The sequence below is a fragment of the Paroedura picta genome, chromosome 8 (genome assembly GCF_049243985.1).
Source record: "Paroedura picta isolate Pp20150507F chromosome 8, Ppicta_v3.0, whole genome shotgun sequence".
Classification (NCBI taxonomy): domain Eukaryota; kingdom Metazoa; phylum Chordata; class Lepidosauria; order Squamata; family Gekkonidae; genus Paroedura; species Paroedura picta.
This window is the reverse complement of record NC_135376.1, coordinates 2,596,029-2,616,498: the sequence shown is the minus strand read 5'-3', so window position 1 is coordinate 2,616,498 and position 20,470 is coordinate 2,596,029. Positions and strand designations below refer to the sequence as shown.

Sequence of the window (20,470 nt, the reverse complement as noted above, 5' to 3'; positions counted from 1 at the left end):
AAGAAGGATGGAGAAGGAAGGAAGGCCGGGTGGATGGTTGGGGCCATGCTGGGCGATCCTGAACGGTGTGACCCCCTTGGGCGTCCCTGGGGGGGGAGGAGGAGGAGGAGGAGGAGGAGGGTGTGAGGCTGGGCGGGGAGGCTCCCTTGGCGTTGCCGGCTCTGGGCTGGAAACAGAGAACTGCAATGGACCCCGAAAGGAGGCCAGCCTCCAGGTAGGACCTGGAGATCTCCCGGAATTACGACTTTTCTGCAGAGATCACCTCCCCCTGGCAGAAAATGGATGTTTCAGAGGTTGTACGCAATTGCATAGAACTTCACTGAGGTTTCTATTCTGTTTCCACCCCCGTGTCGTCAGGATCTAACCCCCACCCCTCCCCCAGTGGCCAGGGAACCCTCATCTGGAGGGCAGGTGTAATTCTAGATGTCTTCAGTTCCCACCTGGAGGTTGGCAACCCTAATGAGCAGGGGCACTTTTGGAACACAGCAAGGCCAGAGTTGAGACAGAGGTGACCAGGTTTACACACAGAGCAGCTCCGTGTCATGTCTAACTGGCTAGCCAGTGGTAAACCACCAGGATGCCAGCTCTGTGTGGGGAAATCCCTGGAGATTTTGGGGATGGAGCCTGGGGGAGGGTGGGGGGATGGACCTCAACACAGTAGAATGCCCCAAAGCAGCGTTTTCTCCAGGGGAACCGTTCTCCGTCATCTGGAGATCAGGTATAATAGCGAAGATCCTCGGGTGCCGCCTGGAGGTTGGCAACCCTGTCCAAAAGCATGCCTCCATCCACCTAGAGAGGAAGAAGGAAGAAGAGAAAATATGAAAAATTCTAATCCCCTGCGAGGAGGAAGAATTGGCTGCAGAATCGGTTGCTATTCATTCAAGCAAAGAATGCCACCCCTGCTTGGAATGAGGAACCCTGGACCGGCAGGGCACAGAGGCAGGAAGGAGCCTCTAAAAACAACTAGGGTGTGTGTGTGTGTGGGGGGGGAGAAGTCCCTTTATGGGTCTCGCTCATTGATTTCATGGCCTCTGCCTTGCTGAGGACTCCGTTTGACCTGGAGACTGGCTTGCAGGGCTTGAGGGAAGCGGGGAAGCTGTTCTCGTAGGCACAAGGAGGCTGCCACTTGTTTTTGGCTTGAGGAAAGCCCTGTTTAAAGCAGGGGGTTACCAGATTCCCCCCCCCCAGGTCCCTGGTGGGCCACAGGGATGGGGGGAGGACTGCTTAGGGATTTGGGAAGGGAGATTCGGGAGGATGGGGGGACCCCCCCCCCTTACATCCACCCTTGGAAGCATCCGTTTCTTCCAGACCTCTATAGCCTGGAGATGAGCTGAAATTTCAGGGGATCCCCAGGTCCCCCCTGGCAATTCTGCTGGGACAGTTCCAAACATTTTCTCCTGTTTAAGAAAGCTGTCTTATACTGAATCTGAACATTGTAACCAAAAGACACAAATCTGTTAAAATTCAGTTGTGTTTCTTGCTTTGCAAGATCTCTGGTGTCCATTCACCCTCTGTCCTCTGTTTTTAGACATCATTAGTTTTGAATTTTTAAGATAAACAATTTTTCTCTCTCTCTCTCTCTCAAGCCAGCTCAGGGCAGTGTACAAAATTACAACAGATCAAATACAAAGTTACAACAGATAAAATTCAGATTCAAAATTAATATGAATAAATAATAGCAGATTAAAAACAGTCGTGGTGCTTCCACAGAGGTTCTGTGGGTGGTTGGAGCCATAAACAGGTAGGTAGGTAAGTGTTAACTTTGGCCCCAAACAAAGTTCAAAAGGAAAAAAGTAATTATTGGATCACATCAAGAAAAAACAGGACGTGTTTTGTCCCCAACCTTCCCCCTCATTATATAGTAGAAATAACTTTTGTTGGGATCCATTTATATGCCCTTTAGGTCTTAGAACAACTTCTCTTTCTGCTTCTTCATTGTGATACAATCAGATGCAAGACTTTTAACAACTCATTCTAGATTTGACTCCTGCTTTCAGAGGAACAATACACCGTCTCTCCTCAAATTTCAGAACTGATCTGTGTCAGGATTGCTGTTGAACCCTGCCATGAGTTAGCATGAGTTTCTCCATCTTTATTTATTTTGTCTTTTCTCTGCTTTGTTCTTGGGGCCCTATGTAACCCAAGGCCCATATATTATGCTTGCATGCCTGAAACTGAAACTATATTGCACTGTTCCATCGTTATATTATTTTATTATATTGTTATACTGTTACATTATTCTGTTATATGGTTACAACCACTGTTATTAATTACTGTATGTTTTAACGAAGACTGTTTCATGTATCGTTGACTAGTTTTAATGTAAACCGCCCTGAGCCTTCGGGGAGGGTGGTATATAAATCTAAATAAATAAATAAATAAATAAATAAAATATATTGCTGCATCCTGTTATCACAGGGAGCTGTGAATTATTTGTCTTTTGAACCTCCCGGTTGGGTCTGCCTTTTGTAACCATATCATCTTATCTTGTCCGGAGACGACCAAGGACGTGCGAGTTGTAACACTATGGTTTATGGCACCTGGTGCCTCCTTTCCCCCTCCCCTGGGAACTTTCAAGTTTTAGGCGGGAGAACTCTATTGATAAGGGGAGGCAAATCTGTCCTCAGGCAGATTTGACTTTCTTAGCTTAGGTGTATGAAGTAACTTCTCAATAAACGCTTTCTTTAATAAAGAAGCTTGTTGTGAGTTCTTGCAACGCTTGACAATCTGTTCATCAGATAAGATGTTCATTTTGCCATCTTGGTCAGAATCAGAATGGCACAGAGCTGGAAGGGACCCCAAAAGGTCATCCAGTCCAACCCCTCACCTTCTCAGAGACTTAAAAATCACCCACTCCAGACAGGCACTCAATCTCCTCCTAAAAGCTTCCCATGAAGGAGACGCCACCACCTTCTGCAGCAGCAGATTCCATCTACGAACAGCCCCCACTGTCAGAAAATGCTTCCTAATATTGAAGCGGAACCTTCATAATTTGAACCCATGGCTCTTAGTCCAGTAAACCCTCGAACTTGAGCTGCAGCTCCTAGAACTGGACACAGTATTCCAAATAAACTGCGGCCCTCCAGATGTCCATGGACTACAATTCCCATGAGCCCCTGCCAGCAAATGCTGGCAGGGGCTCATGGGAATTGTAGTCCATGGACATCTGGAGGGCTGCAGTTTGACTACCCGTGGATAGGGGGGGTATGAGAACTTCCCTTGCTCTCAATTCTGTGGTCCTTACCATGGAAATCCTCCAGGGTCACCATGAAGCACCCCAAAGCACCAAAGGGACCCTCCATGTTCAGAGGCAGTTCATGTGGTGAATTTCTTGCATGCCACAGGAAGTTGGATTAGATGACCCTGGAGGTCTCTTCCAACTCTATGCTTCGATGTTCACGATGGGGAAGGAACAATAAGGGGAGTTTGGAACGTCTCTTTCCCAGTCAGGGCTCCCTCAGCCCCACCTCCCTCCCAGGGTGTCTGCTGTGGGGGAGAGGAAGGGAAGGCGACTGGAAGCCACTTTGAGACTCCTTCGGAGAGTGAACAGTGCGGTATAAAAAAACCAGGCAATTGTTGGCTTTGAACAGAGTCCTCGAGTGAAGCCCGACCGGTTTCCAGTTTCGCCCTCTGAACCGTCAGGTTCATCCGGCCACCTGCAGCAATATCTTAAGGCAAACAGGGCAGATTCATGCCTGATGCAACCAGCCCCTGTTTACCTTCCGCCTCTGCGGATTGTGTCTGGCTCATCCGTATGAGCATTTGTACCGCTTGGCACCCCTCAACGATGGCCCCTCCCCAAACACACACAAGCTTTGCTGTTTGGAGAACAACCCTCACCTTGTTCCAGGCGCAAAAGGAAACACTTCTGCTCCGTTGTCAGGAGGCATGCAGGGGAAATCCCGTGGCCCCGAGCACTCCACCCCCTGAAGCCAGGCCCTCAGAGTCGGGGAAGGCCGGGATTTCCGAGAGCAGATTGCAGAACTGCCTGGGCACCCGGCCCCAGGAGACACGAGCTGAGCAATGATGGCTCCCCTGCACCTTGCCTCCGTGGCCATTTTACTCTTGGGGCTCCAGAACACCGGGATTTGTGGTAAGTCCTCAAGGAAACTCACGCCGATCCCTACGGAGGAATGGATGGAAGCAGGTCGTGCAAGAAGAGGGGCGGCTGCGTTGGGGGGGGGGGGGATGCATGAAGTTGCTTTGTGCTGAATCAGTCCCTCAGTACATCCAGATCAGTTGTGTGCTCTGACCTGCAGTTGTTCTCCTGCCTGGTTCTTCAAATTGGAGATGCCGGGGATTGAACCTGGGACCTCCTGCCTGCCAAGCAGAGGCTCTGCCACTGAACCACGACCCCTCTATTGGTGTCCAGGGTCTCAGGCAGAGGTCTTTCCCATCCCCTCCTGCCCTGTCCTAACTGGAGATGCTGCCGGGGATTGAACCTGGGACCTTCTGCATGCCAAGCAGAGGTTATCCCATTGAGCCAAGTCCCCCTTCCCAAATCCGAGGCCAAAATCTGCCCAGTTTTGCCAGGTAGCGGTTTGGCTTTCTTTTAATGGTGTGCCTGTCATGTAAGCCCTGGCCAAAGGGAGTAAAAAAAGGAAAATTTAAAAAGAAATGCTTGTTTTGAGAAAAGTGCAGATTCATCAAAGATGACCTAAAACCAATTTGGTAACAAAAAGTGGGAGGGCTTCTTGGTGCTCCACGAGGTAAAAGGTAGACCTGTGGAAGAGGGGGGCAACTTGCTTCCTGCAGCTGTAGAGATCAAGACAAGGAGCCATGGGTTCAAATGACAGGAAAGGAGGTTCCTCTTCAATATTTGGAAGCATTTTCTGACAGCGAGATGTTCATAGATGGAACCTGCTGCCTCGGAGAGTGGTGGAGTCCCCTTCGTTGGAAGTTTTAGGAGGAGACTGGATGAGCACCCGTCAGGAGAGTGTGATTTTCAAGTCCCCGAGAAGGTGGGGGCAGGACGGATGGCCTTTGGAGGTCTCTTCAGGTTCTGTGTGATTCTAATTCCAGTAGGCGGGTAGTTTAATTAGCCAGTTCCCTGCTGATTGGGGAAGGGCTGTGGCTCAGAGGTGCTCGACCTCTTCTTCCTCTTCTTCCCTGTCCTCGACATTGTCATGGTGGGCGGCCCCATGGCGTACTCATGGCTGAGGCAGCGTGCTCAGGCCATGAACCTCTCTTGCACCGTGAGTGGCTGCCACAGCAGAGCGGGATTCACCCAACACGGCCTGGGAGGCCAGCGTCCTTTTGGCAAAGAGACGGGGTTGGGCATGCTTGTCTCAGAGGCCACACACCAGGCAGTCCTGCAACGTCTCCTCCAGGCTGGAGAAATTGCACTTGCAGGCTGAGCTGCAAAGGGCCATGATGTACGCTGCAGCAAGTTCCCCCTCTTTCTTCTTGGACGCGTTGCAGAACCAACGTCGGCAGGCAATCCCTCCGGACTGCGGGTCCTGTAGGCTCCCAGCACGAAAAAAGGAAGGTTCACAATAGAATACCAGCAGAAAAACAAGCTACCCAAGGCAATATTCTTGTTCTAACAATATTTATTCAATTTTAATACACTTTTTAAAATATACATAGAGAATCAACCATAATGGTTTCTAGATAATTTTCCGTTTTCAATATCTTTTCTTCAGTGGTTGTGTCTTTTTCTTCAGTGGTTGAGACCAGTCTTTGAATAACCTTCCCCAACACCTTTGAGCCACTGGCCTATTGATATTATTAAAACACTAATATAAGGAAATGCTGTAGGATTTTCCCACCCTGACTAACTTTCACTCTTGTTACAACAATCTTATATTGGAGGTCTCAACCACTGAAGAAAAGATATCGAAAACGGAAATTATCTAGAAACAGTTATGGTTGATTCTCTCTCTATATTAAAAAGTGTATTAAAATTGAATACATATTGTCAAACCAAGAATATTGCCTTGGATAGCTTCCTTGTTCTTCTGGCCGCCTCGGGCTTCAGTGGTCATTGAGGCAGCCGAGATACACCGAAGTGTTCAGCCCTAGTGAGAACCTGGGCAGATGCATTCTGGATCAGAGACAAGGGAAGGTCGGCATACAGCGAGTTACTGTCCCCAAACCTGGGCAGAGTCTGCACTTACTTCCTTTATTCCATTGTCAATCCTGTTGAATTCAGATCGCTTTGAACTCGGGTCTTCCTCTTCCCCCCCTCCCCATTGAAACAGGAAATTCTTCTGCATGTGGTTAGGGAGGCTCAGAAGGTGGGGGGGGGGAGCCAAGCCTCTTTCTTTCTTTTCTTGAAGGGGGGGGGGGAGAGGAGCCAGGCAGGGAGCCTCTTTCTTTTCTTGGAGGGGAGGGGGAGAGGATTGAAAAACGCAGAGCAGGGAGAAAAAATCCAGGACCGACAGAAGTTGAGAGAAATTAGGGGCTTCTCCTTTAAGGCAAGCATGTCACATGACCAGGTGTGGCCTATCAGAGGTTCTCTACCATGGAGTTTTCTTTCACAATGGATATTCAGGCTTAAAAGCAGTCTGAGATATCGCACAATAAAGGTAGGGTCACTCCGGATCAATCCTTCTTGCTGCAGAAGGAAAATTAAAATCGCCCAAAATCCAAACGGAAATCGCATTCTGTGTAGAGGGCAGGGACTGAATCGATCTGGGGTTGGAATAAAAGCTCCGTGCAGTTTACACCCTGGAGGTGACCGTCACATGACTCACTGTCGCAAGTGCTCCAGGGCCAAAGAAGGTGGTAGTAGCTTAGCTTGGGTTGGCCCCTGTGGGTATTTTGGGAGTGAAGTTTGAAGAGGCTGGGATTTGGGGAGGGGAGGGGAGGGGGCTCACCAGGTACAATTTGTGGCGCCCACCCACCAGAGTGGCCATTTTCTTCAGGAGATCAGTTGTAATTCCAGATCTCCAACCTCCCCACCCTGAGGTTGGCAACCACAAACCAAACACCCAAGCACGTATTTCATCAGTATGTTGTGTCATCAGGTAGAAAAACCAAGGAAAGGTGCAACAACCTCCTGCCAGTCATAATAAAGGAGATCTGAGGGCTTATTTGCTCGTATTTCTTTGCAGGGACGCCTCCTGCCCTGACCTCAGAAGCGGCTTCTTCCTCTCCAGGCAAAACCCTTAGGACAACCCCTGTGCCACAACCTGTAAGTAGCGCCACAACGACAGCTCTGGCTTCCACAACAGCAGCAGAGCCTACGACAGGATCCCTCGCTTTGACACCCGAAGCGGAAAACATATCAGCAGCCCTCCCTTCCAGAACAGAAGAGGAAACCACATCAACACCTCCTGCTTCGACAACAGAACAAGAAACCACACCCACAGAAGCAGCACACATATCATCAGCCATTCCTTCTACAACAGAAGTGGAAACCCCATCAACAGCCTTCTCTTTGAGAACAGAAGCAGATTCCACATCAGCACTTCCCCCTTCCACACCAGAAGCTGGAACCACATCAATAGTCGCTTCTTCCATATCAGAAGTAGGAACCAAATCAACAACTCTGCCATTGACAACAGGAGAAACCACACCCTTTGCCTTCACAACAGTAGCACAAACAACACCAACAGAGGTGGAAACCAGATCAACACCTCCCACTTTGACAACAACGGTGGAAACCACATCAACACCCTCCGATTCGACAACAGCGGTGGAAACCACATCAACACCCTCCGATTCTACAACAACAGTGGGAACCACATCAACACCTTCCGATTCAACAACAACAGTGGGAACCACATCAACATTCTCCGATTCAACAACAATAGTGGGAACCACATCAACACCCTCTGATTCAACAGCAACAGTCGGAACCACATCAACAACCTCCGATTCTACAACAACAGTGGGAACCACATCAACACCTTCCGATTCAACAACAACAGTGGGAACCACATCAACACCCTCCGATTCAACAACAACAGTGGGAACCACATCAACACTCTCCGATTCAACAACAACAGTGGGAACCACATCAACACCTTCCGATTCAACAACAACAGTGGGAACCACATCAACACCCTCCGATTCAACAACAACAGTGGGAACCACATCAACACCCTCCGATTCAACAACAACAGTGGGAACCACATCAACACTCTCCGATTCAACAACAACAGTGGGAACCACATCAACACCCTCAGATTCAACAACAACAGTGGGAACCACATCAACACCCTCTGATTCAACAACAACAGTGGGAACCACATCAACATTCTCCGATTCAACAACACCAGTGGGAACCACATCAACACCCTCCGATTCAACCACAACAGTGGGAACCACATCAACACCCTCCGATTCAACAACAACAGTTGGAACCACATCAACACCCTCCGATTCAACAACAACAGTGGGAACCACATCAACACCCTCCGATTCAACAACAACAGTGGGAACCACATCAACACCCTCTGATTCAACAACAGTGGGAACCACATCAACACCCTCCGATTCAACAACAACAGTGGGAACCACATCAACATTCTCCGATTCAACAACAACAGTGAGAACCACATCAACACCCTCCGATTCTACAACAACAGTGGGAACCACATCAACATTCTCCGATTCAACCACAACAGTGGGAACCACATCAACACCCTCCGATTCAACAACAACAGTGGGAACCACATCAACACCTTCCGATTCAACAACAACAGTGGGAACCACATCAACACCTTCCGATTCAACAACAACAGTGGGAACCATATCAACACCCTCCGATTCTACAACAACAGTGGGAACCACATCAACACCCTCCGATTCTACAACAACAGTGGGAACCACATCAACACTCTCCGATTCAACAACAACAGTGGGAACCACATCAACACTCTCCGATTCAACAACAACAGTGGGAACCACATCAACACCTTCCGATTCAACAACAACAGTGGGAACCATATCAACACCCTCCGATTCTACAACAACAGTGGGAACCACATCAACACCCTCCGATTCTACAACAACAGTGGGAACCACATCAACACCCTCCGATTCTACAACAACAGTGGGAACCATATCAACACCCTCCGATTCTACAACAACAGTGGGAACCACATCAACACCCTCCGATTCTACAACAACAGTGGGAACCATATCAACACCCTCCGATTCTACAACAACAGTGGGAACCACATCAACACCCTCCGATTCTACAACAACAGTGGGAACCATATCAACACCCTCCGATTCTACAACAACAGTGGGAACCATATCAACACCCTCCGATTCTACAACAACAGTGGGAACCACATCAACACTCTCCGATTCAACCACAACAGTGGGAACCACATCAACACCCTCCGATTCTACAACAACAGTGGGAACCACATCAACACCCTCCGATTCAACAACAACAGTGGGAACCACATCAACACCCTCCGATTCAACAACAACAGTGGGAACCACATCAACATTCTCCGATTCAACAACAACAGTGAGAACCACATCAACACTCTCCGATTCAACAACAACAGTGGGAACCACATCAACACCTTCCGATTCAACAACAACAGTCGGAACCACATCAACACCTTCCGATTCAACTACAACAGTCAGAACTACATCAACACCCTCCGATTCAACACCAACAGTCGGAACCACATCAACACCTTCCGATTCAACAACAACAGTGGGAACCACATCAACACCCTCCGATTCAACAACAACAGTGGGAACCACATCAACACCCTCCGATTCTACAACAACAGTGGGAACCACATCAACACTCTCCGATTCAACAACAACAGTGGGAACCACATCAACACCCTCCGATTCAACAACAACAGTGGGAACCACATCAACATTCTCCGATTCAACAACAACAGTGAGAACCACATCAACACTCTCCGATTCAACAACAACAGTGGGAACCACATCAACACCTTCCGATTCAACAACAACAGTCGGAACCACAGCAACACCTTCCGATTCAACAAAAACAGTCAGAACCACATCAACACCCTCCGATTCAACAACAACAGTGGGAACCACATCAACACTCTCCTATTCAACAACAACAGTGGGAACCACATCAACACCCTCCGATTCTACAACAACGGTGGAAACCACATCAGCACCCTCCACTTCGACAACAGCGGTGGAAACCACATCAACACCTTCTGATTCAACAACAACAGTGGGAACCACATCAACACTCTCCGATTCAACAACAACAGTGGGAACCACATCAACATTCTCCGATTCAACCACAACAGTGGGAACCACATCAACACCCTCCGATTCAACAACAACAGTGGGAACCACATCAACACCTTCCGATTCAACAACAACAGTGGGAACCACATCAACACCTTCCGATTCAACAACAACAGTGGGAACCATATCAACACCCTCCGATTCTACAACAACAGTGGGAACCACATCAACACCCTCCGATTCTACAACAACAGTGGGAACCACATCAACACTCTCCGATTCAACAACAACAGTGGGAACCACATCAACACTCTCCGATTCAACAACAACAGTGGGAACCACATCAACACCTTCCGATTCAACAACAACAGTGGGAACCATATCAACACCCTCCGATTCTACAACAACAGTGGGAACCACATCAACACCCTCCGATTCTACAACAACAGTGGGAACCACATCAACACCCTCCGATTCTACAACAACAGTGGGAACCATATCAACACCCTCCGATTCTACAACAACAGTGGGAACCACATCAACACCCTCCGATTCTACAACAACAGTGGGAACCATATCAACACCCTCCGATTCTACAACAACAGTGGGAACCACATCAACACCCTCCGATTCTACAACAACAGTGGGAACCATATCAACACCCTCCGATTCTACAACAACAGTGGGAACCATATCAACACCCTCCGATTCTACAACAACAGTGGGAACCACATCAACACTCTCCGATTCAACCACAACAGTGGGAACCACATCAACACCCTCCGATTCTACAACAACAGTGGGAACCACATCAACACCCTCCGATTCAACAACAACAGTGGGAACCACATCAACACCCTCCGATTCAACAACAACAGTGGGAACCACATCAACATTCTCCGATTCAACAACAACAGTGAGAACCACATCAACACTCTCCGATTCAACAACAACAGTGGGAACCACATCAACACCTTCCGATTCAACAACAACAGTCGGAACCACATCAACACCTTCCAATTCAACTACAACAGTCAGAACTACATCAACACCCTCCGATTCAACAACAACAGTCGGAACCACATCAACACCTTCCGATTCAACAACAACAGTGGGAACCACATCAACACCCTCCGATTCAACAACAACAGTGGGAACCACATCAACACCCTCCGATTCTACAACAACAGTGGGAACCACATCAACACTCTCCGATTCAACAACAACAGTGGGAACCACATCAACACCCTCCGATTCAACAACAACAGTGGGAACCACATCAACATTCTCCGATTCAACAACAACAGTGAGAACCACATCAACACTCTCCGATTCAACAACAACAGTGGGAACCACATCAACACCTTCCGATTCAACAACAACAGTCGGAACCACAGCAACACCTTCCGATTCAACAAAAACAGTCAGAACTACATCAACACCCTCCGATTCAACAACAACAGTCGGAACCACATCAACACCTTCCGATTCAACAACAACAGTGGGAACCACATCAACACCCTCCGATTCAACAACAACAGTGGGAACCACATCAACACTCTCCGATTCAACAACAACAGTGGGAACCACATCAACACCCTCCGATTCTACAACAACGGTGGAAACCACATCAGCACCCTCCACTTCGACAACAGCGGTGGAAACCACATCAACACCTTCTGATTCAACAACAACAGTGGGAACCACATCAACACTCTCCGATTCAACAACAACAGTGGGAACCACATCAACACTCTCCGATTCAACAACAACAGTGGGAACCACATCAACACCCTCCGATTCTACAACAACAGTGGGAACCACATCAACACCTTCTGATTCAACAACAACAGTGGGAACCACATCAACACCCTCCGATTCAACAACAACAGTGGGAACTACATCAACACCCTCCGATTCAACAACAACAGTGGGAACCACATCAACATTCTCCGATTCAACAACAACAGTGAGAACCACATCAACACTCTCCGATTCAACAACAACAGTGGGAACCACATCAACACCTTCCGATTCAACAACAACAGTCGGAACCACATCAACACCTTCCAATTCAACTACAACAGTCAGAACTACATCAACACCCTCCGATTCAACAACAACAGTCGGAACCACATCAACACCTTCCGATTCAACAACAACAGTGGGAACCACATCAACACCCTCCGATTCAACAACAACAGTGGGAACCACATCAACACCCTCCGATTCTACAACAACAGTGGGAACCACATCAACACTCTCCGATTCAACAACAACAGTGGGAACCACATCAACACCCTCCGATTCAACAACAACAGTGGGAACCACATCAACATTCTCCGATTCAACAACAACAGTGAGAACCACATCAACACTCTCCGATTCAACAACAACAGTGGGAACCACATCAACACCTTCCGATTCAACAACAACAGTCGGAACCACAGCAACACCTTCCGATTCAACAAAAACAGTCAGAACTACATCAACACCCTCCGATTCAACAACAACAGTCGGAACCACATCAACACCTTCCGATTCAACAACAACAGTGGGAACCACATCAACACCCTCCGATTCAACAACAACAGTGGGAACCACATCAACACTCTCCGATTCAACAACAACAGTGGGAACCACATCAACACCCTCCGATTCTACAACAACGGTGGAAACCACATCAGCACCCTCCACTTCGACAACAGCGGTGGAAACCACATCAACACCTTCTGATTCAACAACAACAGTGGGAACCACATCAACACTCTCCGATTCAACAACAACAGTGGGAACCACATCAACACTCTCCGATTCAACAACAACAGTGGGAACCACATCAACACCCTCCGATTCTACAACAACAGTGGGAACCACATCAACACCTTCTGATTCAACAACAACAGTGGGAACCACATCAACACCCTCCGATTCAACAACAACAGTGGGAACCACATCAACACTCTCCGATTCAACAACAACAGTGGGAACCACATCAACACTCTCCGATTCAACAACAACAGTGGGAACCACATCAACACCTTCTGATTCTACAATAACGGTGGAAACCACATCAGCACCCTCCACTTCGACAACAGCGGTGGAAACCACATCAACACCTTCTGATTCAACAACAACAGTGGGAACCACATCAACACTCTCCGATTCAACAACAACAGTGGGAACCACATCAACACCCTCTGATTCAACAACAACAGTGGGAACCACATCAACACTCTCCGATTCAACCACAACAGTGGGAACCACATCAACACTCTCCTATTCAACAACAACAGTGGGAACCACATCAACACCTTCTGATTCAACAACAACAGTGGGAACCACATCAACACCTTCCGATTCAACAACAACGGTGGGAACCACATCAACACCCTCCACTTCGACAACAGCGGTGGAAATCACATCAACACCCTCTGATTCGACAACAACGACAGCACCAGAACAGGTAACAGGAGCACAAATCTCCACCACAACACCGTTCTTGCCCATATTATCAACAGAAACCGCAGCCTTCCTCCCTTCTTCCTCCACGCCAACTGAAACATCACATAATACAAGCAGTTCAACAGGTGTAGCACAAAGCAGCAACGTTACCCTTCAGACAACACACCTGTCAACCGTGTCACCTGAAACATCACCTACCATGGTTACAACTGACAGAATTACTGTTCCGTCAACTATGTTCTCAACAAGTAAACTGTTTACAACCAGCTTACATAACAGTACATCAGCCAAGATGAGTTCCGTGGGGCGACCCACTACAGACATTTCCACGCAGAGTGGGACAACGGTGACTCCGGAAATCCCACCCACAGCCGGCAGAACCATACCCACAACTGAGACAAAAGCCACTAAATCCCCGGGTAAGCACATAAGCTGTCATGCCTGTGTGAGTTGGTAGAAATGGGGATATTACACAGCATTCTTCTGGGGCAAACTGTATTGTTGGAGTGGAACTCCAATTTCGAGGGAGAATAGAACCTTGCAGGTCTGGAAGCCTCCCTTCAAAAGGGACGTGGACAAAATGGAGAGGGTGCAGAGGAGAGCAATGGGAGGAAAGGCTGAGGGGCTTGGGAATGTTCAGCCTGGAGAAAAGGGGGCTGAGAAGAGACAGGATGGCTCTCTTGAAGGGTTTGGAAGGCTGTCACTTGGAGGAGATGAGGGAAAGGTTCCCCTTGGCAGCTGACCCCTAGTAATGATTTTAAACTACATGGAGAACAATATAGGCTAGATATCAGGGAAAACATTTTCATAGTCTGAGTAGTTCAGCAGAGGAATCGGCTGCTTAGGGAGGTGGGGAGCTCCCCCTCACTGGCCCTCTTCAAGCAGCGGCTGGACAGATCCTTCTATGAGTCTATACTTTGGGTGACATGGTGGGGAGAATGAGAGGTGTAGCCCAAATAGCCCAGCTTAGCTGGAGCCCATCAGAACTTGGAAGTTCTGCTGGGTCATCCACAAATAGTCCTTGGATGGAGACCACTGAGGAAGACGGAGGTTGCCACGCAGAGGCAGGCAATGGGGAGCCACCTTGAAAACCCTGCGATGTCGTCTCTAGTCAGCTGCCACTTGACCGTACTGTCCACCACCCAGCAGTGGACATGGGGATACCTCCATATCTAGCCACAGTCCTAACTTCTGCTCTTCTCCCCTAAGCTGCTTCAACACATTCACATGGAATTAGAAACACAACAGCCGCCATGTGGCCACAAGCAACCACCTGCCCGTCCCCAGCTGGTGATGCAGGTAAGCACTCAGCATCCATGAATAAGAACATAAGAACTTAAGAAGAGTCCTGCTGGGTCAGGCCAGTGGTCCTTCTGCCTCACAAAGGGGCCAACCAGTTCCTCTGCAGGGCCAGCAACAGGGCAGAGAGGCCGAGGCCTTCATAAGGACACCAGAAGAACCGTCCTGGGTCAGGCCAGGGAGGGGCCCTCTAGTCCAGCATCTTGTCTCTCATAGGGGCCAACCAGTTCCTCTGGGGGGCCAGCAATGTGGCAGAGATGCTGAGACCTTCCCTCGTAGCCTTCCCCTTTGAGGAAAGGTTAAAGAGCATGAGGGGTTGTTTTAGTGATTGTGGGCCCTGGTGGCTTTAAAAAGAGGCCAGGAGAAACCCATGGGAGTGACATTTAGCAGTGGCCAATAACCATGATGGAGCCTCCAGGTTCAGAAGCACCAAATACCTGCTATTGGGGCTAGTCAACGACTTAAGGACTTTCTCTTGAAAACAAGTTTTGTTTTGTTTTTTACCAGATCTCATTTTGGCATTGCTGTTTCTGTTAAGGAATAAAAAAGATTCTTGGTTTCCAAATAGCCGGTTCATCAATTTTCTTTTCGTTTGTGAATCTCTCTGGCTGACAGGCCATTTTTTCTCCTACTTGGAGGTTGGCAGCCATAACCTGAAAGGCCCGATACCCTGTCCGAGCCACACACACTCGCCCCGCCCAAATCTGGCATCAGCTCCAGGTTTACTTGTAGAATCCCCATTTATTCTATCCAAATTTAATCGAAGCAAAAGTGCATTCTGCAACCAAGAGGAGCTTCTTTCACGGGCCGGACGTGTTCCCGTGAGGATCCAAACATGACAATTAACCAACAGCGTGAGCATTTCTTTTCATTTCTTCCTCGCAGGTGTGAGCAGGCTCTTTGCGTCGATGGACCTGATTACATCCCGCAACATCTCAGACCCCTCGGTCGGAGATGCTGTTGTGAAAAAGGTGAGATTTCAGGCACCTTAGAAATTCATCCGCTTCCAGCAGTCTCGTGTTTCCAGTCAGGTCACCCCAGTGTTTTCCAGCCTGGGGGCTCCTTTGGAATTCTGACAGAGCGTGGCTGGCACAGCCACAAAATGGCTGCCGTAGGAGGTGGAGCTAGTCACAAAATGGCTTCCCCAGCGGACTTTCCATCACACAGGGAGGGGTGGCCTACTCATCGAACTATAACAACAACAACCACAACAATAAATGTAAGCTGAATATCCTCATAAAATGGGAACTGAAATAAAAAACGTGGAGCAGAATTCTATACAGTTTTGTCCACAGGGGCAGATTCTGTTTAAGTAAGGAATATTAGGAAATCTCTCAGTTGCCAATGATGAAGGTAGAACGTTTAACCTCGCCGCCGTAAAAGCTCTTCTCTGCTGTGGATTAATTAGATGATAGAAATATGGGTCTGTGAGGTCCGAACTGGGCAGGATGCCGATCCTAAGTGAAGAGCATATTTTACCAGCCACGCTGATTAATTCTTGATATTCAATATCTAAAATTCTATGCTTAATTTTTTCATAAGCAGACTTGGCAGATGAGTCCAAAGGTTCTCCAGAAGTTTATGTTCAACAGTTCTTAGCCATTTCAGTTGGTTTTCTGTGAGCATTAAATATGTGAGGGTAGCTGTATCTGGACTAGGGTTGGGCGCTTCAGTGCGCCTCGGCTGCCTTGATGATTGTTGAAGCAGCCAAGGTGCGCTGAAGCACCCAACCCTAATTTGGGCTAAAAAGGAAGCAAAGCCCATTCAGTCTGTTGGGGAGGCAAGCAAGGGGAAGTGCACTCAAAGGAGCAGGAAGTCTCCGAAGGGGCATAGGAAGAGGTTATTTGAAAAAGATCAGGAAGTTCGGAACCTAACTATGCTAAATAAACATCTCCTTCAGTGCCCCCTACAGGGCACTCTTTATGTTCTGCTCAATGCACAATGCAGATCTGGCAGGTTCCGACGAAGACAAAATGCATTTTATCATCTGCATACCCATTTTGTTCCTGCTTATCATTTTCCTTCTTGCAGCTGGAACAAATCCTGCGTGAAAAATTCCCCTGCACCCGGTTCACTGTGTCATGGAAGGGGGAGCAGAGAAGGTGAATGAAAATTTCCGAAGACATGGACAATGTCTGGTCTTGGCAACCAGAAGCAATAGCAGAATGAGGCCCAGACAGCTTCTTTGGATGGTTCTGAGGTTCTGGGTGTATGCCACCTTCAGCTTTTCCTTCCTGGGTACGAACTTATTTCTTTCTTTGCTGGGACCATTCTCTGCAAACTGACTGAGGCTGTTCCAGTGTGGCTGGCCTGCAGAATTACAAAGGAAGATCTGCAAATTGCAACATAAGAGCAGCCCTCCTGGATCATACCCCGATTCTGTTTCACATGGTGTGCAACCAGAGACCGCTGGAAGGCTTGCCTGGAGTCAATGAATCCAAACTAAAATTTAGAAGGTAGCCAGCTCTGGGGTCAGAAAGTCCTGGAGACTTAGTGAGAGGTCTCCATGTATCTCCTGGTGGTTGGCACCCTCATGGTAGCCAAGATTCAAGAAGCTTCCGGCACCAGGGACATTCATTGGCAGATGCTCCCAAGGTACGCGGATGACCGCATTGGGAGTTTCTGCTAGAGATGGAAAAATAAACAGTAGCATTGTAATAAACTTTGCGGTTTGATTTCTTATAAAACTTTTATTCAGAATGTTAAAATACAACAGAGATAAGAACAGAGAAATGCAGATAAAAAAAGGAAAAAGAAGGTTTTATCCGTAAATCAAGTTGCTATGACACTATGATAGCATATTTTTAAAATTAAGCCACTTTTTTTTCTGTAGGTTCACACTTCCCCCCCTCCCCCAGTTCTCAAAGCCATAAACCATAATTTCATTTTTTGATAGTACTACACAGTTAGTCCACAAGAGGTTTCCAAATAGCTACAAATACACCAGTTGTGTTTTCTCTAATTCAGCTTTCTCAGCCAGGGTTTCTTGACAATGCCTAGAAATGTAAGAAATTGGTTAGACATTCATCAGGTGATCGCATATGGTCACGTCAACCTGCCCCCCTCCCCAAATGGCCAATGATGGGCCTGGAGGGGGTGGGAAGGGGAGGGGCCCTGGGTGGGCTTAAACACAGCTCTGCTTCCCAACCATGTTCTGTACGATCATGCTACTTCTGGGGTTTCTCAAAGCCTGAAGAATGTTTCAGGGGGTTCTCAATGGTGAAAGATTTGAGAAAAAGTTGCTCTAATTAGTTGAGGAAGCTTTCTCTGATTTCTACTCCAGGGATATATGAGCCGTCTTTTGAAACCTTTGCTGTAGCACCCTCTTGTGGACACATCCAAGTTGCACACCTTTGCCCAACATCAGGCACTTTCTTAAAAATGCCCCACATGTTTGTTTGGTTGTTTGTTTGTTTATTCATCCATCCATCCATCCATCCATCCATCCATCCATCCATCCACCTATCTATTCATTCATTCATTCATTCATTCATTCATTCATTCATTCATTCATTCATTCATTCATTCCATCCTTCCCTACGGCTCTGGGCGGTTTACAGAAAACATTTCGGAACATTTACGTGGAACAGTATCAAGATAACAATATAAGAACAACAACATACCAACTAGAATTAGAACAGTATTTCGACAACAATAACTTTGACTCTCCCTTGGTAGGTTCAACCTCTCAGTCTAGGGGGGGGGGCAGGACCTGTAGATGTTATGGGTCAGTCGGCCTCAAGGAAATGCCTGACCCCGCTTAGCTTAGAACAGGGGTAGTCAAACTGCGGCCCTCCAGATGTCCATGGACTACAATTCCCAGGAGCCCCCTGCCAGCATTCGCTGGCAGGGGGCTCCTGGGAATTGTAGTCCATGGACATCTGGAGGGCCGCAGTTTGACTACCCCTGGCTTAGAAGATCAGGCTAGGTGCAAAAAAGGAATATGTACTGTAAATTTACTACTTCAAACCAGCCACTCTAATTTAAATATTGGATTGCTTGTTATCTGTGTTCATTCATTCATTCATTGAATTTCTAGGCTGCCCCTCTCCAAGAAGGCCTCGGGGCGGCTTACAACAGAGGGATAAATCTCATCCAGTAAAACAATAGAACATTAAAATCCTAAAAATTAGTCTCTATAAAACTGCTTGCTCACCCCACCCTTCAGAATGTCCCCCCAGGCCTGATGTTATAGCAACTTGAGATACAGATAGTTGGCCCAAGCTGTGGGGGGGGGAGTGGCTCAGGAAGAACCTGAAGTGGGGTGGGGGCAGCTGGTAACCAGTGCAACTGCTGGAGAACAGGTTGCACGTGAGCTCTCCAGGGGGTCCTTTCTGTACCAGCTGTAGTCTCCGCCCCAGGGATTAGGGAAGGCCCACATAGAGCGAATTACAGAAGTCTAACCTGGGGGTGACCGTCGCGTGCATCACAGTGGCCGGGTGTTCTGGGGCCAGGTAGGATGCTGGGAGCTTGGCCTGACGTAGATGGAGAACTGCCTGGCGAGCTACTCCGGTGACCTGTGCCCCTGTAGATAATGAGACATCAAGGATCTCTCCCAAATTCTTGACACTGTGAGCTACCTGAAGCTGCACCCTGCCAAGAACAGGGAGACACGCTTCCTCGTGTCGTCCTTTTCTAACCAGCCCCACGACCTCTGTCTTCAGGCAGCTGAACTTCAGGCAACTTTGCTGGACCCAGCCCATCACAGTCCCCAGATTCCTGGCCAAAGATTCACAGTCCGGATAAGCTGGCCTAGAGGGCCCTTAAAGATGTTAAAAAGAATTGGGGTTCTCAGCAGTGTGATTGTTTCTCCCCAATAGCAACCCTTTGTTCCCAACCATGGAGAAAGAAGACCAGCCTGAAGGACCGTCCCCCGTATCCTGACGTCAGTGAGATGGTGAGCTTCTTACAAAGAAAAGAACACAAGAGGAGCCCTGCTGGATCCAACCAACAATCACCCAGCACTCTGGTTCCTTCAGCGCCTGATAGGGGTGCCAGCTCTGAGTAGGGAGAAATCTGGAGACTTTGGGGGTGGAGCCTGCAAGGGGGGGCGTTTGAGGCAGGGAGGGACTTCAGTGGGGCACGAGGCCGTAGAGTCCATCGTGTAAGCAGATTTTTTCCTCCTGGGGATCTGATCTCTGCTGCCTGGAGGTGAGCTGTAAAGCCAGGGTATCCCCAGGTCCCTCCTGGAGGCTGGCATCCTGAGTCTGAGCAGGAATCCTGGAACCAGCACAAAGAGGGGCCCCGGAGGACCACGTCTCTCTCCCTGGTGCTGCCCCCAAAGAGAGGCAGTTGGAGGGCTACAACCTTCAAACATGGAGTCCTTGTCATGTCCAATTTTTTAAAAACTTCCACAGGAATTCAACCGACTCCTCTGACAGCCCCCTCTGAGGGGAGAGGGGAACCGACAAAATGCCCGTATCAAATCCTTTGGTAGTGCTTGCCTCGCCATTCGAAAATATTCTAACGCCCCAGGCCATTTCTGTCCCTCTCAACGGATCACCGGCTGGTTGGCATCGCCATGACGCCATGGCTGGTCTCCAGCTCATTA

At 48.3% G+C, this 20,470-nt stretch overlaps 2 protein-coding genes across 2 annotated transcripts; both read left to right on the top strand.

The window, feature by feature from the left end:
* Positions 1-9,053: 9,053 nt before the first annotated feature.
* Positions 9,054-13,281, top strand: LOC143842757 (uncharacterized; the record flags this gene model as incomplete). Its single annotated transcript, XM_077347912.1, has 3 exons — positions 9,054-9,314; positions 10,515-10,876; positions 13,233-13,281. Coding segments are annotated over 3 exons (672 nt in total), but the record flags the coding sequence as incomplete, so codon positions are not given.
* On the top strand, positions 13,196-17,565 carry LOC143842554 (uncharacterized). The gene is made up of 4 exons (XM_077347805.1): positions 13,196-14,039; positions 14,830-14,919; positions 15,805-15,890; positions 16,951-17,565. Exons 1-4 carry the CDS (start codon positions 13,820-13,822, stop codon positions 17,023-17,025), a joined length of 471 nt encoding a protein of 156 aa, XP_077203920.1. The 5' UTR covers positions 13,196-13,819; the 3' UTR covers positions 17,026-17,565.
* Positions 17,566-20,470: the final 2,905 nt, after the last annotated feature.

Coding starts and splice junctions, on each gene's coding strand:
- LOC143842554 (XM_077347805.1), top strand. CDS start 13,820: ATGGTTACAACTGACAGAATTACTGTTCCGTCAACTATGTTCTCAACA. Junction 14,920..15,804: donor GTCCCCAGCTGGTGATGCAG/GTAAGCACTCAG, acceptor TCTTCCTCGCAG/GTGTGAGCAGGCTCTTTGCG. Junction 15,891..16,950: donor GAGATGCTGTTGTGAAAAAG/GTGAGATTTCAG, acceptor TCCTTCTTGCAG/CTGGAACAAATCCTGCGTGA.